The sequence below is a fragment of the Mercenaria mercenaria genome, chromosome 15, assembly GCF_021730395.1.
Source record: "Mercenaria mercenaria strain notata chromosome 15, MADL_Memer_1, whole genome shotgun sequence".
Lineage (NCBI taxonomy): Eukaryota > Metazoa > Mollusca > Bivalvia > Venerida > Veneridae > Mercenaria > Mercenaria mercenaria.
In genome coordinates, this window is record NC_069375.1 from 7,283,034 (window position 1) to 7,303,919 (window position 20,886).

The following is a 20,886-nucleotide window of genomic DNA, read 5'->3' on the forward strand; positions in this document are numbered from 1 at the left end:
TTCAACCTTTAGGCTTTCTTCTTTTTGTATATAATGCCGAGCATGTATATTTGTATTTTTTGGTTTAGCAGATGTGTTAAACAAAGACTATACATGTGCATGATTTACATTTTTTTTGAAAAGACCATAATCCCATTTTAATCAGTTTCTATAGTCAGTTCCATAGTATCTGTAGTCTGTGTCTATAGTCAGTTTCATTAAATGTATGTTATTGTATTTTCAGACAACAGCATCATCAGCCCACGAGATGAACTCCATGCCAACAATGTTTAATCCTGCACAGTTCCAGGCCAACCAGACATTCAAACAGCCGGCTCCACCTGGCCCTGGACATAGACTCTCCAACAGACGAGTTTATCCAAAGTGATTCTCACCTCAGGCTTCATATCTGTCTGATACAAGACAGAGGCTGACTGACTGAAGAACATATAGGAAATAAACTAAAATGTCAGTCACTTGCAGGGTTTTGCCATCACTGTTGCAAGCATATTCAGGACATGGACTTGATAACTGAAGTGTTCATACATGATTAGTGGACAAGTCGGGTTTTTGTCTAAACATCATGACATTACACAGTAGATGATTAATCAAAGATCATTTTGGGTGATGGAAAATTATTAATGAACTGTGATGTATAGACTTGCGTTGTAAGAGGGGAGAAGGGTAGAATGGCACTGAAATCAGTAATGTTGCTATGGAAACATCATCTTACATTTATAAAAATGATAATTATTGTTGTCTTCATGAAATTTGAGTGGAATATTTCATTGCCTGTGTTTACATAGTTTTATATGATATGATGTTGATAAGAATTCACTGGAAGAGCTTGAAACAGTTAAAGTTATAAATGGTTTGGTCATTAAATAAAAATGTTATTAAAATGTAAAAAAAATATCTAAAAAGAATTATTCAAATATTTTCCAATATTAACATTGTGACAATTTTGCATGTGATGTTGCCAAATGTGCATAATGTTACACTGGTAAGACTTGTATAATTTTAGAAGACATTAAATGAAAAGGAAAATTGTTTTACATGTAAGATCAAATATCTTTCACTTACAAGCACAAGATCTTGAAATTTCAAGAGTGGCACAATGCATCCAATGTTCACTCAGTGAAAGATATTTCAGTCCTAAATGAAGCTGACAAATGTCCTCTATTTAATTAGAAAAAAGAGATGTGTTATTTCATGTCACCTTGAATGTCAAGTTAGGAAAATTAAAATTGAGAAACTGACTGTGTATCTTTTAATTGGCAATCATGCTGCAGATGTTTTATGATACACACTTTAAAAAAAAACAATGTTCGGACAAAAGATGACAAATGTTTCTTGGAATCAATAATGTGGGATGGAAGGATTTAGCATTTTGAGTTAAAATGTCTTCTGAGTTACATCTTATTGTTCACTATATGTTTTGTTTATGATAATTATAGTATTTTATGCTCTAGTATCATCCCAGTGAAGTTTGTTTTCCCCACCCAATATGTTATGTTATATTATGTTTAAGAAATTTATGTTTTATTTATTTCACTTTCATTATTATAACTCTTGTGATGGAAGTATCAGCGCATCAACATTCTGTCATTGTTCGGCTTTTTGTGATGGGATAGGCAGGCGTACATATATATGTATATATAGAAATGGAACTTGTGTCATAACTTCACTAATGTGTCATAATTTATCATTTCTTCTATATTGTTTTCTTTTTATACTTGCAGAGCAGAAGTGGGGACATGCAAAATTGCGTCAGAACACTTTATATTAACTAGCTCTTAAGTGCAGTAGAAAGCTAAACTTTTATGTATATTTTGTAAGTTACTTAGTATGTAATATAAGCATAATTACTATATTGGAAAAAATAATTATGTAATGTGGCAATTGCCTGTACATAGTATGATAAGTGCTTCCGCTTTCTACGAACCATAAAAAATATAATTGGGGTACCATAAAAATTGTAATGGGGAGCTATTGAATATCCTCTGTTATCCTTTTCTTAGTTAAAAGTGCTATCTAGAATTTGGCTGTGAGTTAAAGAGAGGTAAAATATAAATTGCACTTGCTTGAAGAGTTTCCTTTCCATAGATTAGATTATGTATTACATATGAAATTGATTAATTGGAATAATTAATTAGATTATAAAAAGGTCAGTATGAACATGTTAGTTGTACATGTATACGGCTAAAATGTAATTGATCTCTTTATCCGATCATTCTACATTAATGTTAAGTTCTCATGAAATTGTACATGTGTGTTTTAGAGTTACCTGGATTTCATTACAGGAAGTTTGGTTTTTTTCATTCACATTGAATTTTCACATACTGTTCTGTTGAATTAAAAGTGGCTGGCACATGAAACTGCACTTCAAATATTTACCTAGATATGTTTGTTGCTCTATTTATTTTTAAAGTCATTAAGATTATTAAAAGTAGAAATTGTGTCTGTTGTAGAGAATTGTTAAAACAGTCACTTTTAGTCAAATACTTTGAAGTTTATGAAAATTGTCCTGAATATTTATTTATGTTGAATATATCATGTTTATGTTGGAAATGCATTTATATCTAATCCGGATGGTGTATTGATTGTGGTATATATATTACAAATGTCATACAAATCAGATGTGTTGAATCCAGTTGATGCTTCCATATTCATTAGCGTTTAAATTTTGGCTTCAATTCAAGATGAATAAACATTGAATTTAGCCTTGGTTTGGTTTATAACATAAATACACTGACGAAATTTTGCTGAGTTGTCTCTAGGCTTGAAATGTATATTCATACAAAGTTTCATAATAATCTGTTGCTTATTTATCAATGAAATAGCATAATGTTAGCATTTGTCTACATTTCAGTCTCAAAACTTTTATGAAAGCCAGTTTTTGTTGTCATGTGAGGAAACCATTGAAGATATCAAATGAAGATATCAAAAATTATTCAAAAATTGTACATGTAAAGCAGTAAAGCACAAGAGATATCATATTTGAGTCATTATGATTAGCAGTTAGTAACGGTGTACACATAAAGTGCAGTGTTCCTGCAATAAGCTCCCTACTGTTGTGGTACAGTAGTGAATTCTTACCTATCACCACTTTGTGCAGACATACTTTAGTTTTGCATGACCTTATATACTGTTCATCGTGAAATGTTACTTGTGTGTTATTTATTTGTTACAGGTATGTTCTCTGGAGTTTTATTTGTGATCATATCACTATAATGCTGTATTGTACATAATTTTACCAAGCCCCCACTATACTATGTGTTCTTTCTATACTCTGTTGTCCTTTTATCTGTTAATTAATTAATCATACTTTAATTGATTGTTAATTTTTTTTCTCCTATTGAATTGTGAGAATGGATAGGTTTCTAGTTCAGCTGGTGGTTACTTCCCTTTGTCATGTCTGCAGTCATTTGCTTTAATTTTATGATTGGATTAAATTTGAAAATTATAGAATGTGAACTAATTGAAGGAATATTTGCAATTTGTTAGTTAATTGTGTAATATGTTTCACTTTTAATAGAATATGACTATTAAATATGAATAGAATATGATTGTAAAACATGAATAGAAATGAAAAAATGTGAAATATAGAATATGAATTTTTGAGTCTTTCGATGACATGAATGTTTCATATTTCACCTCTTAAAGTACAAACTAGAACTGTTTACAGTATTTCTTTTGTAACACTTCATTTATACAGTAACACTTTATTGTTAAATAGGTGTAAGTACAGGACACTTATTTATACATTAACACTGTTACAAGCTGATGTTTGTATTGATGACTTTTAGCAGACTGCACAGTATTTAATAAATATTTTACAAGAAGCCAGCTGGATTCTTATCACAAAATGTATATTCTGTTACATTCCAAAAAAAGTAGATAAATAACAAAACAAAAAACAGGCAATAAAGCTGAAATAAACATAATACCATCATAATCTTATGTTGGTAATTGACATTTAACCCTTATCATGCTGGCAGGATTGATTCTAACTTTCCAACCAGTGTAGATCATGACCAGCCTCCACATTTGTGCAGTCTGATCATCATCTGCACTGTTTGCCATTCAGTCAGTATCTTTTTTGGTATGCACTCCTATTAACAGTTAATGGTACTGTCCAGATGGATAAGTTCATGGTAGAAATTTAGCAGGGTAAGGGTTATGTGAATTGATTGTTTGTTTTGAATAGTTGTTCAGAATGATCCACTTGAAAGATAGATAATACTGGTCTTCGAAAAGAACATTATGTTTTATCAAGAAAGAATGTAATATAAGAGTAATGTTTATATGTGTGTGTTTCATTTCTTGATTCTTGGAATGAAAACTTGTTGTTTTGTCAAAGAACAATGTTCTCCTTCATACTGCATGTTTAATTTAATTAGATAACATTGTATCATTGTTTTATTTCAAAAAGCAGATTTCATATACATGGTTATGATTTACATATGAAACTAATGAAATAAAATATTTCATCTTAAATGTGGAACTTGTTGACTTTATTGTTTAAAGAGTTACAGTCTAGTGCGTGATCCCTGGAGTTGACCAGGATACTGTTCTAGATGTATGATTGGTACATCTTTCTGTTCACTTACATGTGCAGTTCTTTAAATAGGAACACATAAAATGTGGTTACAGTGGTGTGGGAGACATTGATTTACTCCAGTGTGTGTGTGTGTGTGTGTGTGTGTGTCACAAAGCTTGTCCGCACTCTTAAGTCGAACATTTCTCATCTGATCTCCAAACTTGAACAAAATATGCTTGCCATTAACTCATTAGCCAAGTTTGATAACTAGCCAAATCGGCCCAGGCACTTCTGAATAATGGCCCTTGACCAACTATTACAAAACCATTAATACAAGTCTAGCATGACCAAAAATTACTGAACCATTCATCTAGCCTCACTATATATATCTCACTGTGTCATGGATAGTAACAGTTGACCCGAGATTGATCAACAAATATTGATACATGTACATCTAAATATACTAGTATGACAAAGAAAAGTAGTCAGGAAGTATAAGTTTTGTGACATTTTCCTTGAAATTTGACCTTAAAAGTGAGACACGGAGTCGATTTTTCTACAGACGGCATCCTCAGACTTCTCAGGAAGCTCAACCCGTACGAAGGCAAACGATACTGATGAAGTGCCTAATCGTGTACTGTTCCAAAAGGATATGTGCCCCATAACCTTTGCAGTATATGCAAGAAGTGTTTGTCAGATGGAGGATACCTGATGTCTTGACCAAAGAGAATGTCTCGGAGTCGACAGAAAGTAAGGCTCAGTTGGCCGTGCTATTCAAAATCAAATTATCTAGTAGATACTAGTATTCCTGTCGATTACTGTCTCACTCCAGTACGGAGCCTTATCACAACTGCCCATGCACCCCCACTCCTACCCAAGAACTATCACCACATGAAACAACCTACCATCGGCTACAGCTGATACCCTTTACTTGGAATCCTTAAAGAAGAAACAGCCATTTCTGTGGACGCATTGGTCGAGAGGGCTAAGACGCTTTCCTATGGAGGTGAAGGCCCCTGGTTCGAAACCTGGCTACTCCCATTGCGGTGTGTCCTTGGGCAAGGCACTTTATCACGATTGCCTCAGTCGACCCAGCTGTAAATGGGTACCAGCAAATTGCTGGGGGTAAGGTATAATTGGTTTTAACTGTTCTAAATACAGGGTCGCAGAAAAACTCTATAGAGCTTATGTTAATTGTTTCACCAAGCGACGGTAAATAAAACTTACCTTTACCTTTACCTTTACCCAACATCTAGTACCTCCTGCTCTGTGCCGACCGTTGCAACAGTAACAGGACAGGCAAAAACGTAGCTGGGTAACACATTACTATCTAACTTCTTTTAACTACATGTATGAACACGTGTCCAACTTTCTATATAGATCAAACCAATCGTGCAGATTTAAATCACGATTTGTCTTATCTCTTTCCACAATCAGCAAAGGTTAGCCAGTATATTTATCCGGCTTGTGGACAACATTAGTATCTACTTATACGGACGATGAAGATATTTGTTCCATTTTTCGCTTTAGGTTTGTATTATTTTCATATACATCTCTGTTTTCCTATTTTACTTAAGAAATTATCAAGACCTTTGAGTGGTTTGTCGTCTTGTATATCGCGGTTAGACGCGCAGGAAGTGAACCACGATGGCGTTGTTTCTATTTAAGAAATAATTAAGTTCCAAAGTGTAGTTTATCGTGAATAACCCGTGTTTTGAGTTCTTATGCGTACGAATATATCACGAAGGCCGTAGGCCTGAGTGATATATTGTTTCGCATAAGAACGAAAAACTAGGATTATTCTACGATAAATCACACTTGGGAACAGGTCTGTTATTTCGATTCTAACACGACATACTAGTATCAACAGTGTTAGAAAAAATGGGACCTTGCAACGCACCTGTTCCGATGACGTCATTGCACGCGAGTGGTTTATTGCAGATTCTAACACGATCGGATTCATTTTCCTGTTAAACAAACATATGGGAAAATAAGACCCATCGATTATTTTACATAGCGCAAAGAAGGAGCCCTTTAGTTTATTTAAATTTATGGGAAAAGTATTATAGGTATTTTAGCTTTGCAAACGATGTGATAATATTCAGTGCATTGTCTTTCTTATGAATACTTTATTTTTCAAAATCAATTTAATAGAAAATGGTCTTTTTTGCGTATACTTTATGTCTGTCTATCTGCAATTTGATATATAGTAAAATATGGATACTTTGCTGAAATTTCTTCTGTTTAACAAAGAATAAATAGATTCTTATTTGCCCTTGAAGACCATTGCAAATGACTTAGTAATCTATATTCATTTAGCTTTTGTTTCATATTAACTTCAGTTTTCTAGGTGAAGAAGAAAATTGTCTTTTTTAAGCATTTTGCAGATAAGTATAGGTTTTTTTTTCGTTATCGGAAAGACTCGAACATTCTCGTTTATTTCCGTCAAGTCTTACGGAATTTAAGCTTCTTAACGGTAAGACTGATTTCTTCTCACCCGCTAAACTGCACACGTGTATGGATTTATAATTTAGTGGACGCTCCATAATATGATTTTGTTTACAGCCAATAGTCAATTTTAAACAGCTTGAGGATCGTAATTTAAAATTTCAAAAAGAAGAATATCCAGTTCGCATCGAATTTGGATCTTGCTCGAAGCTCGAAACTGAAATGTTCAGTGTTTTATTCGAGCTAGCATTGAACATCGAGTCTATTGAAAATTGAAATCATAAGGAACTGATTTCGAGCTTGAATTAAATTTCGTAAGTTTCATAACGTTGAAATTTGAGGCGGCATATTTTGGGCAAGTTAGAAGTAGAAGATCGAAATTCAAATTTTCGAAAGGATGACGTTGAATTTTGCTTACATTGAATTTCGCATCAACTCGGAAAACGAAATTCAAATCAAAAGAAATCATCGAATTTCGAGGCAGAATTGAAAATGCAGCCAGCAGGAAGATCGAAATTCAATATACTGAACAGCAAAAGAAACTATCCAGATGTGAAACTGGTATATTTTGAAATAAAAAATTAATTTTTCAAATTTGAATTTTTTCTTCTTAACAAAATTACACTTGAAGAACTTCACGTGATACTTTTTAAAAATCAATCAACCGTGAAATCAGTAGTCCCATAATAGCCGTTTGAAAGGCTATATCTTCTGTGCGCCAGTTGCATTGTAACATCCCAATTGGGCACTCGCGCTAAATTTGATTCAGTCGTGCGGTGCAACCAACAATATTTTTTAAACTTTATGCTATTTTTCGAGTTAGTCAGTCAATAATATTTACAATGACAATAAAATTTCACAAAGAAAATTGTTAATTACAGGCGCACATGAAATTCGTGCAAAACGGCTATTGTGGAACTACTGACTTCACGTTTGATTGATTTTTAAAAAAATTTACACGTGAAGTTATCCAAGTGTAATGTGATATGAAAAACACAAGTGATTTATAAGTTAAAGTTTTTTTAATAAAAAATACCCCAGTCATAAAACTGGATAGTTTCTTTTGCTGTTCAGTATATTTTGGTGGGAGCAGTGATCTAGTGGATAATGTTTCGGCCGCTCGAGCCCCATTGGAGTCACGACCATGACTTCTCATATGACATCAGTACTGGTTTTTCCAGGAAGTTAACTCGAGAGTGGTTACAATAAGCTTGAAGCTTTCATCACAATCCAGCTAAAACAAATAAGTATAAACTAAACTAAATATTTTAAGCTAGCATGAATTTCTAAATCGGCATTAAAAAAAAATGAATTGCTATCTTTAAACTGGCTCTTAATTCAATACCTGCTCGATATTCAGATTGAAAATTTGACTTTGATTTTCGAATTTGTTCGACTTTCGAAACGTCGAGACCGCTCGCAAATAAAATTAATGCAAGATCGAAATCCAGCTGTTTCAAATTAAATCCCAGTTTTAAATTCGATTGCTTTGAAAATTCGAACAGGCTTGAAATATAATACCGGGAATATTCAATTAAGATTTTTAAAAACTTGAATTGTAATTCTGCTTTTCAAAATTTGAAGTACGATTTTCGAGCTGGCTCGGACCTAATTGCTTGCTCGATATCTGACTTAAAAAAATCACGACATAACAATAAATGTGCAGTTATTCGATTACACAAAAAACTATTTGAAACCTTCATTTCATAATCATGATCATCAAACAATTAAAGCATTGTAAAAGCGAACTTCCATCTGATTGTAAGATAGTAGTAATTATTTTGAGTGATTGTTCGGTAAACAATAATGTGTTTGTTGAGAATACCGTTATGCAGGTGTTCTGATTAATCTACCAAATACCATTTAGGTTCCGATTAGTTCCAATTTATTTGCAATCACTGTAAATTAGACCTGGCAGTATTATGTAACGGTACATTGGCGAAGAAGGGATTACTTGTTAGATATCGGCCGAAAATACGGAGTAAGCCGAAAACTGGCCAAACTTATTATCGGCTTTTGTGGTGATTTTCACGATAGGTCTAATTTTCCCATATGGAAGGCAGAAAACAGTGAATTATTATACAACAAATCACTGTTCTGACGTCACAATTATTACACCATGGCGTCAAACGGCATAGCGGCGTGCTGGAAAAGAATAATAATATCTGTCATGTGTTCACGAATCGGATAGAAATATCCGTCCCGAGGACACCTGCGCATTGGGCGGTAATGAGGCTTGTAAACACATGACTGATATTTTTTCTTGCATATCGTATACATGTTAGCACTTTATTCTGGCAGATTATTTTTCTTGAAAACCGTATTTTACAAGTAACAGGTAGAAATACTTACGTAGCACTCTTTCTTATAGTAGGCTAGAGAATGAATACAAAGCGCGGGAAATTAACGTCCGTAAGCAGAAGTGACGTCATGATGTTTTGCGTTACGCACAATAACAAAGTTCCACTTTAATTTTATCGCTTGTAGCGTAACGTTATGTTCTTACGGTAAACTAACGTATTTTGAATCGAGAAATATACTATAAGGAACGGAGAAAAACTATCAAGGTACCCTTTTTTCGTATTTTACATAAACAATATATTATCAGTGCATGAACCACAATCACCGGAAAAGCCAGTCCGATGTGCATGAAACCGATTGAAAACGGGCAAATATTTAATGATTGTCGTCAAGGATGTAGATCTACTTAAAAATCCTTGGTAACATATCACATGCTGCGCCCTCGTGATATAATTCCTTCGCATCTGAACTCCAAACATTTATTTATATTCAACGACAAATCACTGGATGAGATATATTATTTCTTAAATAACCCGAGGTAGATTTTGCTCTACATGTATGTAGGTTATTCGCTGGTCGTGTTAGAATAGATCTACTAAACATCTTTAGACAAAACGCACAGGAACAGAATGCATGAAATCAGAATGAAAAAAAAATGCATGAGAATAAGACGATAAAACACATGAAGGCATCGATTGTTTTCCGTCTTATATGTTCATCAAAATATTTTTTATTCAATTGCTATTGCGATTATTGCTATTATAACTAACTTCTTATTGATATTACTATTACTTTTATTATAGACTATTGTCATTGTTATAATTGATTAGTCAAGATGCGATTGTTCCAGAAGGAAAAAGGCTTTAAAAAACAAACAAACAAAAAAAAAAACACACACAAAAAACAAGAGGGTCATGATGACCCTGGATCGCTCACCAGAGTAATATGAGCTACATGTTCCAAATGTCAAATTGATGATTTTTAGAATTTTTTTTGGAAGATTTTCCGATGTACAATCAAGTAACCCCTGGGTTGGGGCCAATTTTACCCCGGGGGTCATGATTTGAATTTTTTTTGTAGAAGTCTACTAGGCAATGTTACATATCAAATATCTAAGATCTAGGCCTTCTGGTTTATTTTTAGCAAATTTATGAAGATTTCCCTATGTACAATCAAGTGACCCCTTGGCCTGGGTCAATTTGACTATGGGGGTGTGTGTGGGGGGGGGGGGGGGGGGGGGTCAAGATTTAAATAAATTTTGCAGAGGTCCACTAGGCAATGCTACATTTGACATATCTAAGCTCTAGGCCTTCTGGTTTATTTTTAGAAAAATTTGAAGATTTTTCTATGTACAATCAAGTAACTCTATTGGGCGGAGTCAATTTGACCCTGGGGGTCATGATTTGAACAAATTTTGTAGACGTCTACTAGGCAATGCTACATGTCAAATATCTAAGATCTAGGCCTTCTGGTTTATTTTTAGAAATTTTTTGAAGATTTTCCTATGTAAAATCAAGTGACCCCTGGGGCAGGTCAATTTTGACCCCGGGGGTCATGATTTGAACAAATTTGTAATGCTACATGTCAAATATCTAAGCTCTAGGCCTTCTGGTTTATTTTTAGAAAATTTTAAAGATTTTTTCTATGTACAATCAAGTAACCTCATGGGGCGGGGTCAATTTGACCCCGGGGTCATGATTTGAACAAATTTTGTAGAGGTCCACAAGGCAATACTACATGTCAACTATCTAAGCTCTAGGCCTTCTGGTTAATTTTTAGAAAATCTTTGAAGATTTCCCATGTAAAATCAAGTGTCCCTTAGGGCGGGGCCAATTTTACCCTGGGGGTCATGATTTGAACAAATTTTGTAGAAGTCTTCTAGGCAATGTTACACACCAAATATCAAAGCTCTAGGCCTTTTGGTTTATTTTTAGAAAATTTTAAAGATTTCCCTATGTACAATCAAGTAACCCCTGGGGATTGGTCAATTTGACCCTGGGGGTTCAAGATTTGAACAAATTTTGTAGAGATCCACTAGGCAATGCAACATGGCAAATATCTAACCCCTGGGGTTGAGTCAATTTGATCCCGAGGGTCATGATTTGAACAAATTTTGTAGAAGTCTATTAGGCAATGCTACACGTCAAATATCTAAGATCTAGGCCTTCTGGTTTATTTTTAGAAATTTTTTGAAGATTTTCCTATGTAAAATCAAGTGACCCCTGGGGCGGGGTCAATTTTGACCCCGGGGGTCATGATTTGAACAAATTTTGTAGCGGTCCACTAGGCAATGCTACACATCAACTATCTAAGCTCTAGGCCTTCTGGTTTATTTTAAGAAAATTTTGAAGATTTTTCTATGTACAATCAAGTAACCTCATGGGGCGGGGTCAATTTGACCCCCGGGATCATGATTTGAACAAATTTTGTAGAGGTCCACTAGGCAATACTACAAGTCAAATATCTAAGTTCTAGGCCTTCTGGTTTTTTTAGGAATTTTTTTAAGATTTTCCTATGTAAAACCAAGTGACCCCTGGGGCGGGGTCAATTTCGACTCCGGGGGTCATGATTTGAACAAATTTTGTAGAGGTCCACTAGGCAATGCTACATGTGAAATATCTAAGCTCTAGGCCTTCTGGTTTATTTTTTAAAAAAAAATTGAAGATTTTCCTATAGAAATCTATGTAAAATCAAGTGACCCCTGGGGCGGGGTCAATTTTGACTCCGGGGTCATGATTTGAACAACTTTAGTAGGGGTCCACTAGGCAATGCTACATGTCAAATATCTAAGCTCTAGGGCTTATGGTTTTTGAGAAGAAGATTTTTTTAAAGATTTTCCTATGTAAAATCAAGTGACCCCTGGGGCGGGATCGATTTTGACCCCGGGGTCATGATTTGAACAAATAAATTTGGTAGATGTCCACTAGGCAATGCTTCACACCAAATATCTAAGCTCTAGGGCTTCTGGTTTATTTTAAGAAAATTTTGAAGATTTTTCTATGTACAATCAAGTAACCTCATGGGGCGGGGTCAATTTGACCCCCGGGATCATGATTTGAACAAATTTTGTAGAGGTCCACTAGGCAATACTACAAGTCAAATATCTAAGTTCTAGGCCTTCTGGTTTTTTTAGGAATTTTTTTAAGATTTTCCTATGTAAAACCAAGTGACCCCTGGGGCGGGGTCAATTTCGACTCCGGGGGTCATGATTTGAACATATTTTGTAGAGGTCCACTAGGCAATGCTACATGTCAAATATCTAAGCTCTAGGCCTTCTGGTTTATTTTTTAAAAAAAATTTGAATATTTTCCTATAGAAATCTATGTAAAATCAAGTGACCCTTGGGGCGGGGTCAATTTTGACTCCGGGGTCATGATTTGAACAACTTTAGTAGGGGTCCACTAGGCAATGCTACATGTCAAATATCTAAGCTCTAGGGCTTATGGTTTTTGAGAAGAAGATTTTTTTAAAGATTTTCCTATGTAAAATCAAGTGACCCCTGGGGCGGGATCGATTTTGACCCCGGGGTCATGATTTGAACAAATAAATTTGGTAGATGTCCACTAGGCAATGCTTCACACCAAATATCTAAGCTCTAGGGCTTCTGGTTTTTGAGAAGAAGATTTTTAAAGTTTTTCCTTTCGGTTGCCATGGCAACCAGAGTTCTGCATGGAATTCAATTCTTTGAACAATTTTTGTAGAGCTTCACCCAGGGAACATTCCTGTGAAATTTGGATGAAGTTTTTCCTTTCGGTTGCCATGGCAACCAGAGTTCTGCATGGAATTCAATTCTTTGAACAATTTTTGTAGAGCTTCACCCAGGGAACATTCCTGTGAAGTTTGGATGAAATTGGCCTAGCGGTTTATGAGGAGATGTCGTTTAAAGTAAAAGTTTACGACGACGACGGACAACGGACGACGGACGCCGGACGGTGAGTGATCCTAATAGCTCACCCTGAGCCTTTGGCTCTGGTGAGCTAAAAACAAACAAAACAAATAGACATGCAGGCGGAATTCGGTTGTAACAATGTCTGTTCTGGCTAGATTTACCATTACTTAACCAATTTTATTGAATTATAAAGTAACGATTTTCACAAAGTTCATGAAAACGTAGATCTTCCTTATAATGTTTAAATTCAAAGAAAAGATAAGAAAGCAACGATTCCATACAGCCTGTTTGTTTTTAAATTGTAGTACCGTCACAACTGCAATGGCGGGCAAAACATTGCAGACAGCGGTAGCGCCCAATCTGAAACTTGGACCCACGTATAACTTGTATTCTGAATTTATTGCATGGTTTCTGTCAGATCAAAAGAAAAATACTAGTAGATAAGAAATGTTTTAAAGTAAAAGATAAGTCGGTTTCATTTGAGGAAATTAAAGCGTGAAATACTTCTGGCACGATGTCTGGTTAGGATTTAATACTGTACGGTTTTACTGGCACGATGTCTGGTTAGGATTTAATACTGTACGGTTTTACTGAGCTGATTTTTTTTAGGTACCTGCTGACATTAATTTGACGTTTTAAATTAAAGTATCGTATCTGTCACTGGGAAGATTTAAGCGCGTAGGGACTGAGACCTAAACTGAATGTTTCATTTTACATGTCAGTTGTGGCCGTGGTTTCGCAAGGTCACAGCGGTGAGCACCATGGTCACGGTGGCGATCACAATGGTGGAAGCGTTCCAGATTCCGGACAAGTTGATACCGCCATTGTCGACATAGAGCTCCATTACAACGAAAAATTGTGCCTCGAATTGCTTCTTGTAGATTGTGCGACACACGTGACACAGGGGGACGAGAAAGTCTGCGGAAGTGACGGTGTTACTTACGATAACCAGTATGATTTCATTTACCTTTGAAACACCAGGCTAGCCAGTCAAACATTTTGACTATCGTCAGTCAAACAATATGTGTAAACTAGTGGTCGAACTAGATAATGATATACTTGAATGAAGATTTGAGAAGGTTTATAAATAAAGGGTATCTTTTAGTTGTTGAACAAATTTCTGAAGGTAGTTGGGAAGAAATGTAAGCTCTATTTAAAGTTTCCATTTTGTTTGTGATGCGGCTGACACATTTTTGTTACGAGCATAAAATCTACACATTTCATGTTAAATCTAATTTCTTACATATTTGTCAAACGTATATCTATTGATTAACATAGTAAGTTAACAAATAGTACTAAATCCATAGTTTCCAATTACCTCCCTTTATGACTTTAATTTTGTAAGTTCATGAGCAATGTTGAAAATTGTACTATTTCTAAACATGTAACTATGCATATTCTCTATCTGGACAGCTGTTCTATCTGCCTTTACTATAGATTTTAAAGCAATATGGAACATTAAAGCCTGGTTACAGAAAATTGTATTCTGTTCAAAAAAGATGGTTCGAAATTAAGATGCGTACTTTGTACAATCGGCAATCACGTGACAATTGAAAAGATTTGTTCTACATTTTAGTTTTTACCGTGTATTTATTATACACTAAGTACACTATTTAGTACATACAGCTTTATACACACCAAAATGTTTACTTCGGGCATAAGTTAACGGCAACAACTTTTATTTTCTTTGTCCTTGAAGCATATCGCTGACAGTTCTTCACACATTCTATGGCAAACGCACAGCTTCAGATATATACGTAATTCACATGATATACAAGGCGCATTTTTTCTTTCATAAAGGCCTGTCAAACCGCCTTACACTTTAGACCATTTTTATGTTCTACAATAAACTTCACTTATAACGAACACGGTTATAACGAATTTTCGGTTATAAGGAATAATTTTTCCCTTCTTTATTTTCTAAAAACACCTAAAATTCATGAACAGAAATCTGTATAGGGACCGTCGTGTTTTTGATAGATGCTTATTGATGATTAATGTTGTTTGGTTCAAACAGCATACATTGACGAACTCTAAAAATGTATTATGTGTTATAAAAATATCATAATTACGTAATATAGTGTAATACATCTCGGCAAATTGTTCAGTTTCAGAAGGTTTGTCTTATGTAATGTAAACCGTTTTCGCCAAAAAGCGGTTTTGATCAAATTACAAAAATAGGTTATTGCCATCTACAACCAGCAATTCGTCAAGGAAATTGGCAGAATACTAACACTCGAAAGGAAGATCAGCCCATTAAGAACGTGTACAAACCTGTTCTCAGCAAGTAACTACCAACTTCCCCACATGAATCGGAGGTGGAGGACGAATGATTTCAGACACAGTGTCTTATATCAAATCGTCACTGAGAACATACGCGGGACCCGAACTCACGTAGATTTGCGTTCTCCCTACTAAGATAAACGAGCGGGATTAAACGTAAACACGGCACCGATTTCTATTTCTACATGTGAAAGGGTGTCGTTTTCAGATATTTTTCTCTATCTTTTATATAAAAGGTATTTCTATTTCAGTTGTAAATTCACGCATGCCGTGTGCGAGTTCAAACACTTCTCCCATCATCATTTAAAACTTGCTAGCCACGGCGCATGCCAAACACCAACAGCAGCACCTGCTTCGACAATGCCACTTGTTTCAACAGTGCAACCTGCAACAGCGGCACCTGCTATACAGACAGGGACAGGTTCTATTGGCATGACGGCAACCGTTGGTATGACAACCACGACGGTGATGATGACATCAACTACAGCAGCAACTACAGTGGACCCAATTCACGCTATCGTTCAGAACGTGTTCTGCCAGAACGCTGCAACTATTTCTTGTGCTAATGATTTCCAAATAATTTGTGGATCTGACGGACAGCTGTACCCTAACCAGTAAGTTAGGAAAATAGAAGTCATCTGATTTTTTTTCAATATTTTAGAGTTATTTCAAATTTTAAGTATGCCATTTAAGTACAGGTTAGTGTTTGTTAGTATGCAATTATCAAATTAGATTGGTCTGGAGCGGTTTTTGCTCTAGACACTTTTCCACAAATATTGATACCAGTAAGAAAAACTCACAAAAAAAATCCAATTTTGATAAATTCAAGGCAAGTATTGAGCGGAGGTAATGCATATATTAAGCACTTCATTATTTGACATTTTCAGCCTGCCTATTCTGTTGCTTCTGTGATTAAAACGAGTAAAACGCCGGTTTCAGGACACTAAATTTTGAGGCAAAAAATGAAGAAGGTTCCAGAACTTTCAAGTAATACTAAGAATAAAAGGAACATTCTGGAAAAATCAAGGACAATTTTTCTCTAAAAATAACTGTCATACGCTGTTTATCAGTATTGTTACAGAACACAATAGAATATTCTAGATTAAAAATTGCATGATGCCTTAAAACTAGGTCAGTAAACAATAATTTGCTTCAGGAGAAAATGACATATACATAACATCATCATGTACATACATAATGCTTTCTTGAACATTCTTTATTTCATTTCTTTAGGTGCACGTTGTCGAAACAGAAATGTGTCGACCCGACACTTACCGTGGCTGACAAGTCGGCGTGTCCAGAATCAGGTCGATAAGTCGATGTACCTACGTCACAATGATTCAGTCTTAGTTTGTTAAACGTTTCTTTATCTCTTATAAATAAGAAAATCATTTTGTTTCAGTTGTTGCATGACTACACTACTGTCAATAATTTTGTTTCAATTGTTGCATGTCTACACTACTGTCAGTCAAGAGATCAGTGTTATAGGAAATGAACCATAATAAAGATAAAATTCGGAAAAACTCGCGTCGTTAACCAACTTTGGGAATGTTTTCTTAGTTTTGTGGTTTACTGAAGTAATCGTCGTCCCAGTGCTTGTGCATTTTTACAGCCAGCTGAATAGTTCAAATGCGTATACACACACCTTGATACAGGTACGCTATCGGTCGGGGACATGGCATTTTATTTCATTTAGCGGTAAAATTTAAAACTTGATCGGTAAATTGGTCGTACGTTTGTCCCTCGAAATCCCATATCCGTAGAAAATAGAAACTCTGATGACTGGACTTCGACCTTCAAAACATATCGTCGTAGTAACAAATGTAATGTGTTCATATGTGAAAACAAATGTGTAACAACACTTGAGTTCGGGATAATAATAATAATAATATAAACAAGAGGGCCATGAAGGCCCTGTATCGCTCACCTGACCTATTGACCTAAAGATCATCAATATTAACATTCTGACCAAGTTTCATTAAGATATGGTCATAAATGTGGCCTCTAGAGTGTTAACAAGCTTTTCCTTTGATTTGACCTAGTGACCTAGTTTTTGATCCCACCTGACCCAGATTTGAACTTGACCTATAAATAATGAAGATTAACACTCTGATCAAGTTTCAATAAGATATGGTCACAAATGTGGCCTCTACAGTGTTAACTAGCTTTTTCTATGATTTGACCTGGTGACCTAGTTTTTGACCCCAGATGACCCAATATTGAACTCGTCCAATATTCTATTCAGGGTAACATTCTGACCAGGTTTCATTAAGATTGGTCTAAAATTGTGACCTCTAGAATGTTAACAAGCTTTCCGTTTGCTTTGACCTGCTGACCTTGTTTTTGACCCCAGATGACCCAATATCGTACTCTTCCAAGATTTTATTCAGGGTAACATTCTGACCAGGTTTCATAAAGATTGGGCCAAAATTGTGACCTCTAGAATGTTAACAAGCTTTTCCTTTGATTTGACCTGGTGACCTAGTTTTTGACCCCAGATAGCCCAATATCAAATTCATCTAAGGTTTAATTGAGGGTAACATTCTGACCAAGTTTCATTAAGATTGGGCTAAAATTGTGACATCTAGAGTGTTAAAAAGCTTTTCCTTTGATTTGACCTGCTGACCTAGTTTTTGATCCCAAATAACCTATTATCAAATTCTTTCAAGATTTTATTCAGGGTAACATTCTGACCAGGTTTCATTAAGATTGGGTTAAAATTGTGACCTCTAGAGTGTTAACAAGCTTTTCCTTTGATTAGACCTAGTGACCTAGTTTTTAAACCCAGATTACCCAATATCAAACTCGTCTAAGATTTTATTTAGGGTAACATTCTGACCAAGTTCCATTAAGATTGGGCCAAAATTGTGACCTCTAGAGTGTTAACAAGTTTTTCCTTTGATTTGACCTAGTGACCTAATGTTTGACTCCACCTAACCCAGATTTAAACTTGACATATAAATCATCAGGATTAACACTCTGATGAAGTTTCATTAAGATATGGTCATAAACGTGGCCTCTACAGTGTTAACTAGCATTTCCTTTGGTTTAACCTTGTGGCCTAGTTTTTAATCCTACATGACCCAGATTCAAACTGGACCTTGAAATCATCAAATTAACCTTATGACCAAGTTTCATGAAGATACAGTCATAAATGTGGCCTCTACAGTGTTAAGAAGCTTTTCCTTTGATTTAATCTGGTGACCTAGTTTTTGACCCCAGATGACCCAATATCAAATCCGTCCAAGACTTTATTGAGGGTAACATTTTGACCAAGTTTCATTAAGATTGAGCCAAAATTGTGACCTCTAGAGTGTTAACAAGCTTTTCCTTTGATTTAACCTGGTGACCTTGATTTTGACCCCAGATGACCCAATATCAAACTCGTCCAAGATTTAATTGAGGGTAACATTCTGACCAAGTTTCATTAGGATTAGGCCAAAATTGTGACCTCTAGAGTGTTAACAATCAAATTGTTGACGACGGACAGACGGACGGACACAGGGCGATCAAAAAAGCTCACCTTCGAGCACTTCGATAAAAATAAAAATATATACTAATAATAATAAGTAATTTATAGCTAAAGTTAGATGCATATAAGATCTGATATTAGCTGTAGAAACTGGACAGATACATGCTTGTACTAGTTTGTTCAAGATTTCGATGCGACCTTGAAAAGTAATAAATGATTTATAGACTTTGTAGCATATCATTGTTCAAATACTTGCCTGTTCATTGGTAGATGTTTGATCTGTTTTATATAATATTCAGCTACAAAATACTAAGAAAGTAACTATGTAACTGCATCACACCCTATTACATGATGTCCACCACGCCGAGGGATACGGCTGCCACAGAGGTATGAAATCAATAACTGTGAGTAGTGGTGTTAGTTTTTTGAGCTGTATTTTTTTTTATTTCGACTTTCCATGAAGATATTCTGGTGCAGGCATACGTGTGAATGCCTAAACATATTATATAATTAATCCTGGTTGCCAACTTTGCGAAATAAAGAAGTATTCAGCTGCTTGAATTGGACGTTTATTAGAATTGATGCGAAAATCATATTCAACGGCCCAATTCGAAATGTTTACAAAATAATTTGATCGGATTTACCTCACACGACAATCATCTGGGGATAATCCTGGCAAGTTTCAAGTCTGTCCTTACGTCTACACCGACGTTCTGACCCTCCAAAGGGACCCGGGTATAGTCACATATGATAAACTTTACCACAGAGGGCATTTTTAAATGATGCCCATCCCGCCGAGGAGTCAAAATCTAGGATATCGTTCACGGCAGAGGGAAATTTGGTGTAAACACGTCTATTCTGGCTGTTTGTTTTGCTTCTAAGACCTGGGAGGTCAAGGAATTATTAGCAATATGAATGGTTTATACCTGTGTTTAATAATGGGCGATTTTCAATGGCGAACACCGCTGTAACACGGTGTTAATCAGTCTAGATTGAATTTCTATCTACCTCCGACGTTGTTTTGCTACTATAAGTCTTCGTTTTGTAAATATATACAGAAATAAAGGTATCGTAAGTCCAGCTGGTATCGATACTTGCGTTCTTGCTGGATTCAGTGTTGAATGTACGGTTATTTTTAGATGTTAAATCGTTTTGCAAGCAGTCTAGATTGTATTTATATTTATCTCTTACATTGCATACAATTTGCTATATGTATAGAGTTGTTTTTCCACTGAAAGTCTTCGTTTTGTTGAATCATTTTTGTTTCTTTTTTATCATAATATACAGAAATTTGCTGCCAGCAATGATATCTTAAGTCCTGATACTTGCGTTCTTGCTGGATTGTTGAATACATGGTTAATATTAAATATCTAATTGTATTGCATTATTAAGCTTTCATACTAAGAGGCCACTGATAGTAACATAGGTCTACATAAAAGATCATCTAGGCTAGAAAATTTAAATATATTTGTTGTCAGTGGCATAAGTCAAATGATCGGTTCTAAATAAAGCTGTTATTCATCAATCGTTTACAGAAATGTTCTAAACAATTTATCTTGCATTCATTTTCTGAATCAAAGATGAAGGCATACATGTGTTATTACTGTAACAGTGATTTTGAAGTTAACACTTGAGTGATTGACCATTTATTTAATTGCCATGTCAAGATAGACCTATCAGAATGAAATGGAAATAACAAACCACCTGCTAATAAAAATGATATTACCATTTTACTATCTAAAATGAAGATTTCATTCTGATCGATCTCTCTTGACAAATTTAAAGGTGTATTCAATTTTTAATTTTGCCTCAGCAGTAACGAGCGAATTTTCATGTTAAGATATTTATCTTGCATTCATGAAATGTTTATCTGTTTTCGTGATTTGTTTTACTTTTCGTGAAAACCTGAATCATTTTCGTGAAAGTTTTAATGAAACCTGATAGTTAAGTGGTGGCAGTTTTATGCCACCA

General features: G+C 35.1%; 2 protein-coding genes across 8 annotated transcripts in view; both read left to right on the plus strand.

Annotated features, from left to right (window-relative positions):
* LOC123536731 (uncharacterized) overlaps positions 1-4,486 on the plus strand; it is a 49,876-nt gene extending 45,390 nt beyond the window's left edge. For 5 of the 7 annotated variants that reach the window (XM_045320235.2, XM_053524462.1, XM_053524461.1 and 2 more), the window contains one exon: positions 224-4,486. In XM_045320235.2, the coding sequence (XP_045176170.2) occupies positions 224-367 (144 nt within the window). In that variant the 3' untranslated portion in view covers positions 368-4,486. The remainder of the gene's footprint in view (positions 1-223) is intronic. The other 2 variants (XM_053524465.1, XM_053524466.1) reach the window with 2 other exon arrangements.
* Positions 4,487-5,958: 1,472 nt separating this feature from the next.
* Positions 5,959-16,834, plus strand: LOC128548665 (uncharacterized). The gene is made up of 4 exons (XM_053524024.1): positions 5,959-6,052; positions 13,883-14,111; positions 15,695-16,057; positions 16,677-16,834. The coding sequence occupies exons 1-4, from the start codon at positions 6,022-6,024 to the stop codon at positions 16,756-16,758; spliced, it is 705 nt and encodes a 234-aa protein (XP_053379999.1). The 5' UTR covers positions 5,959-6,021; the 3' UTR covers positions 16,759-16,834.
* The last annotated feature ends 4,052 nt before the right edge of the window (positions 16,835-20,886 follow it).

Coding starts and splice junctions, on each gene's coding strand:
- LOC128548665 (XM_053524024.1), top strand. CDS start 6,022: ATGAAGATATTTGTTCCATTTTTCGCTTTAG. Junction 14,112..15,694: donor GGTGTTACTTACGATAACCA/GTATGATTTCAT, acceptor TTTCTATTTCAG/TTGTAAATTCACGCATGCCG. Junction 16,058..16,676: donor GGACAGCTGTACCCTAACCA/GTAAGTTAGGAA, acceptor TCATTTCTTTAG/GTGCACGTTGTCGAAACAGA.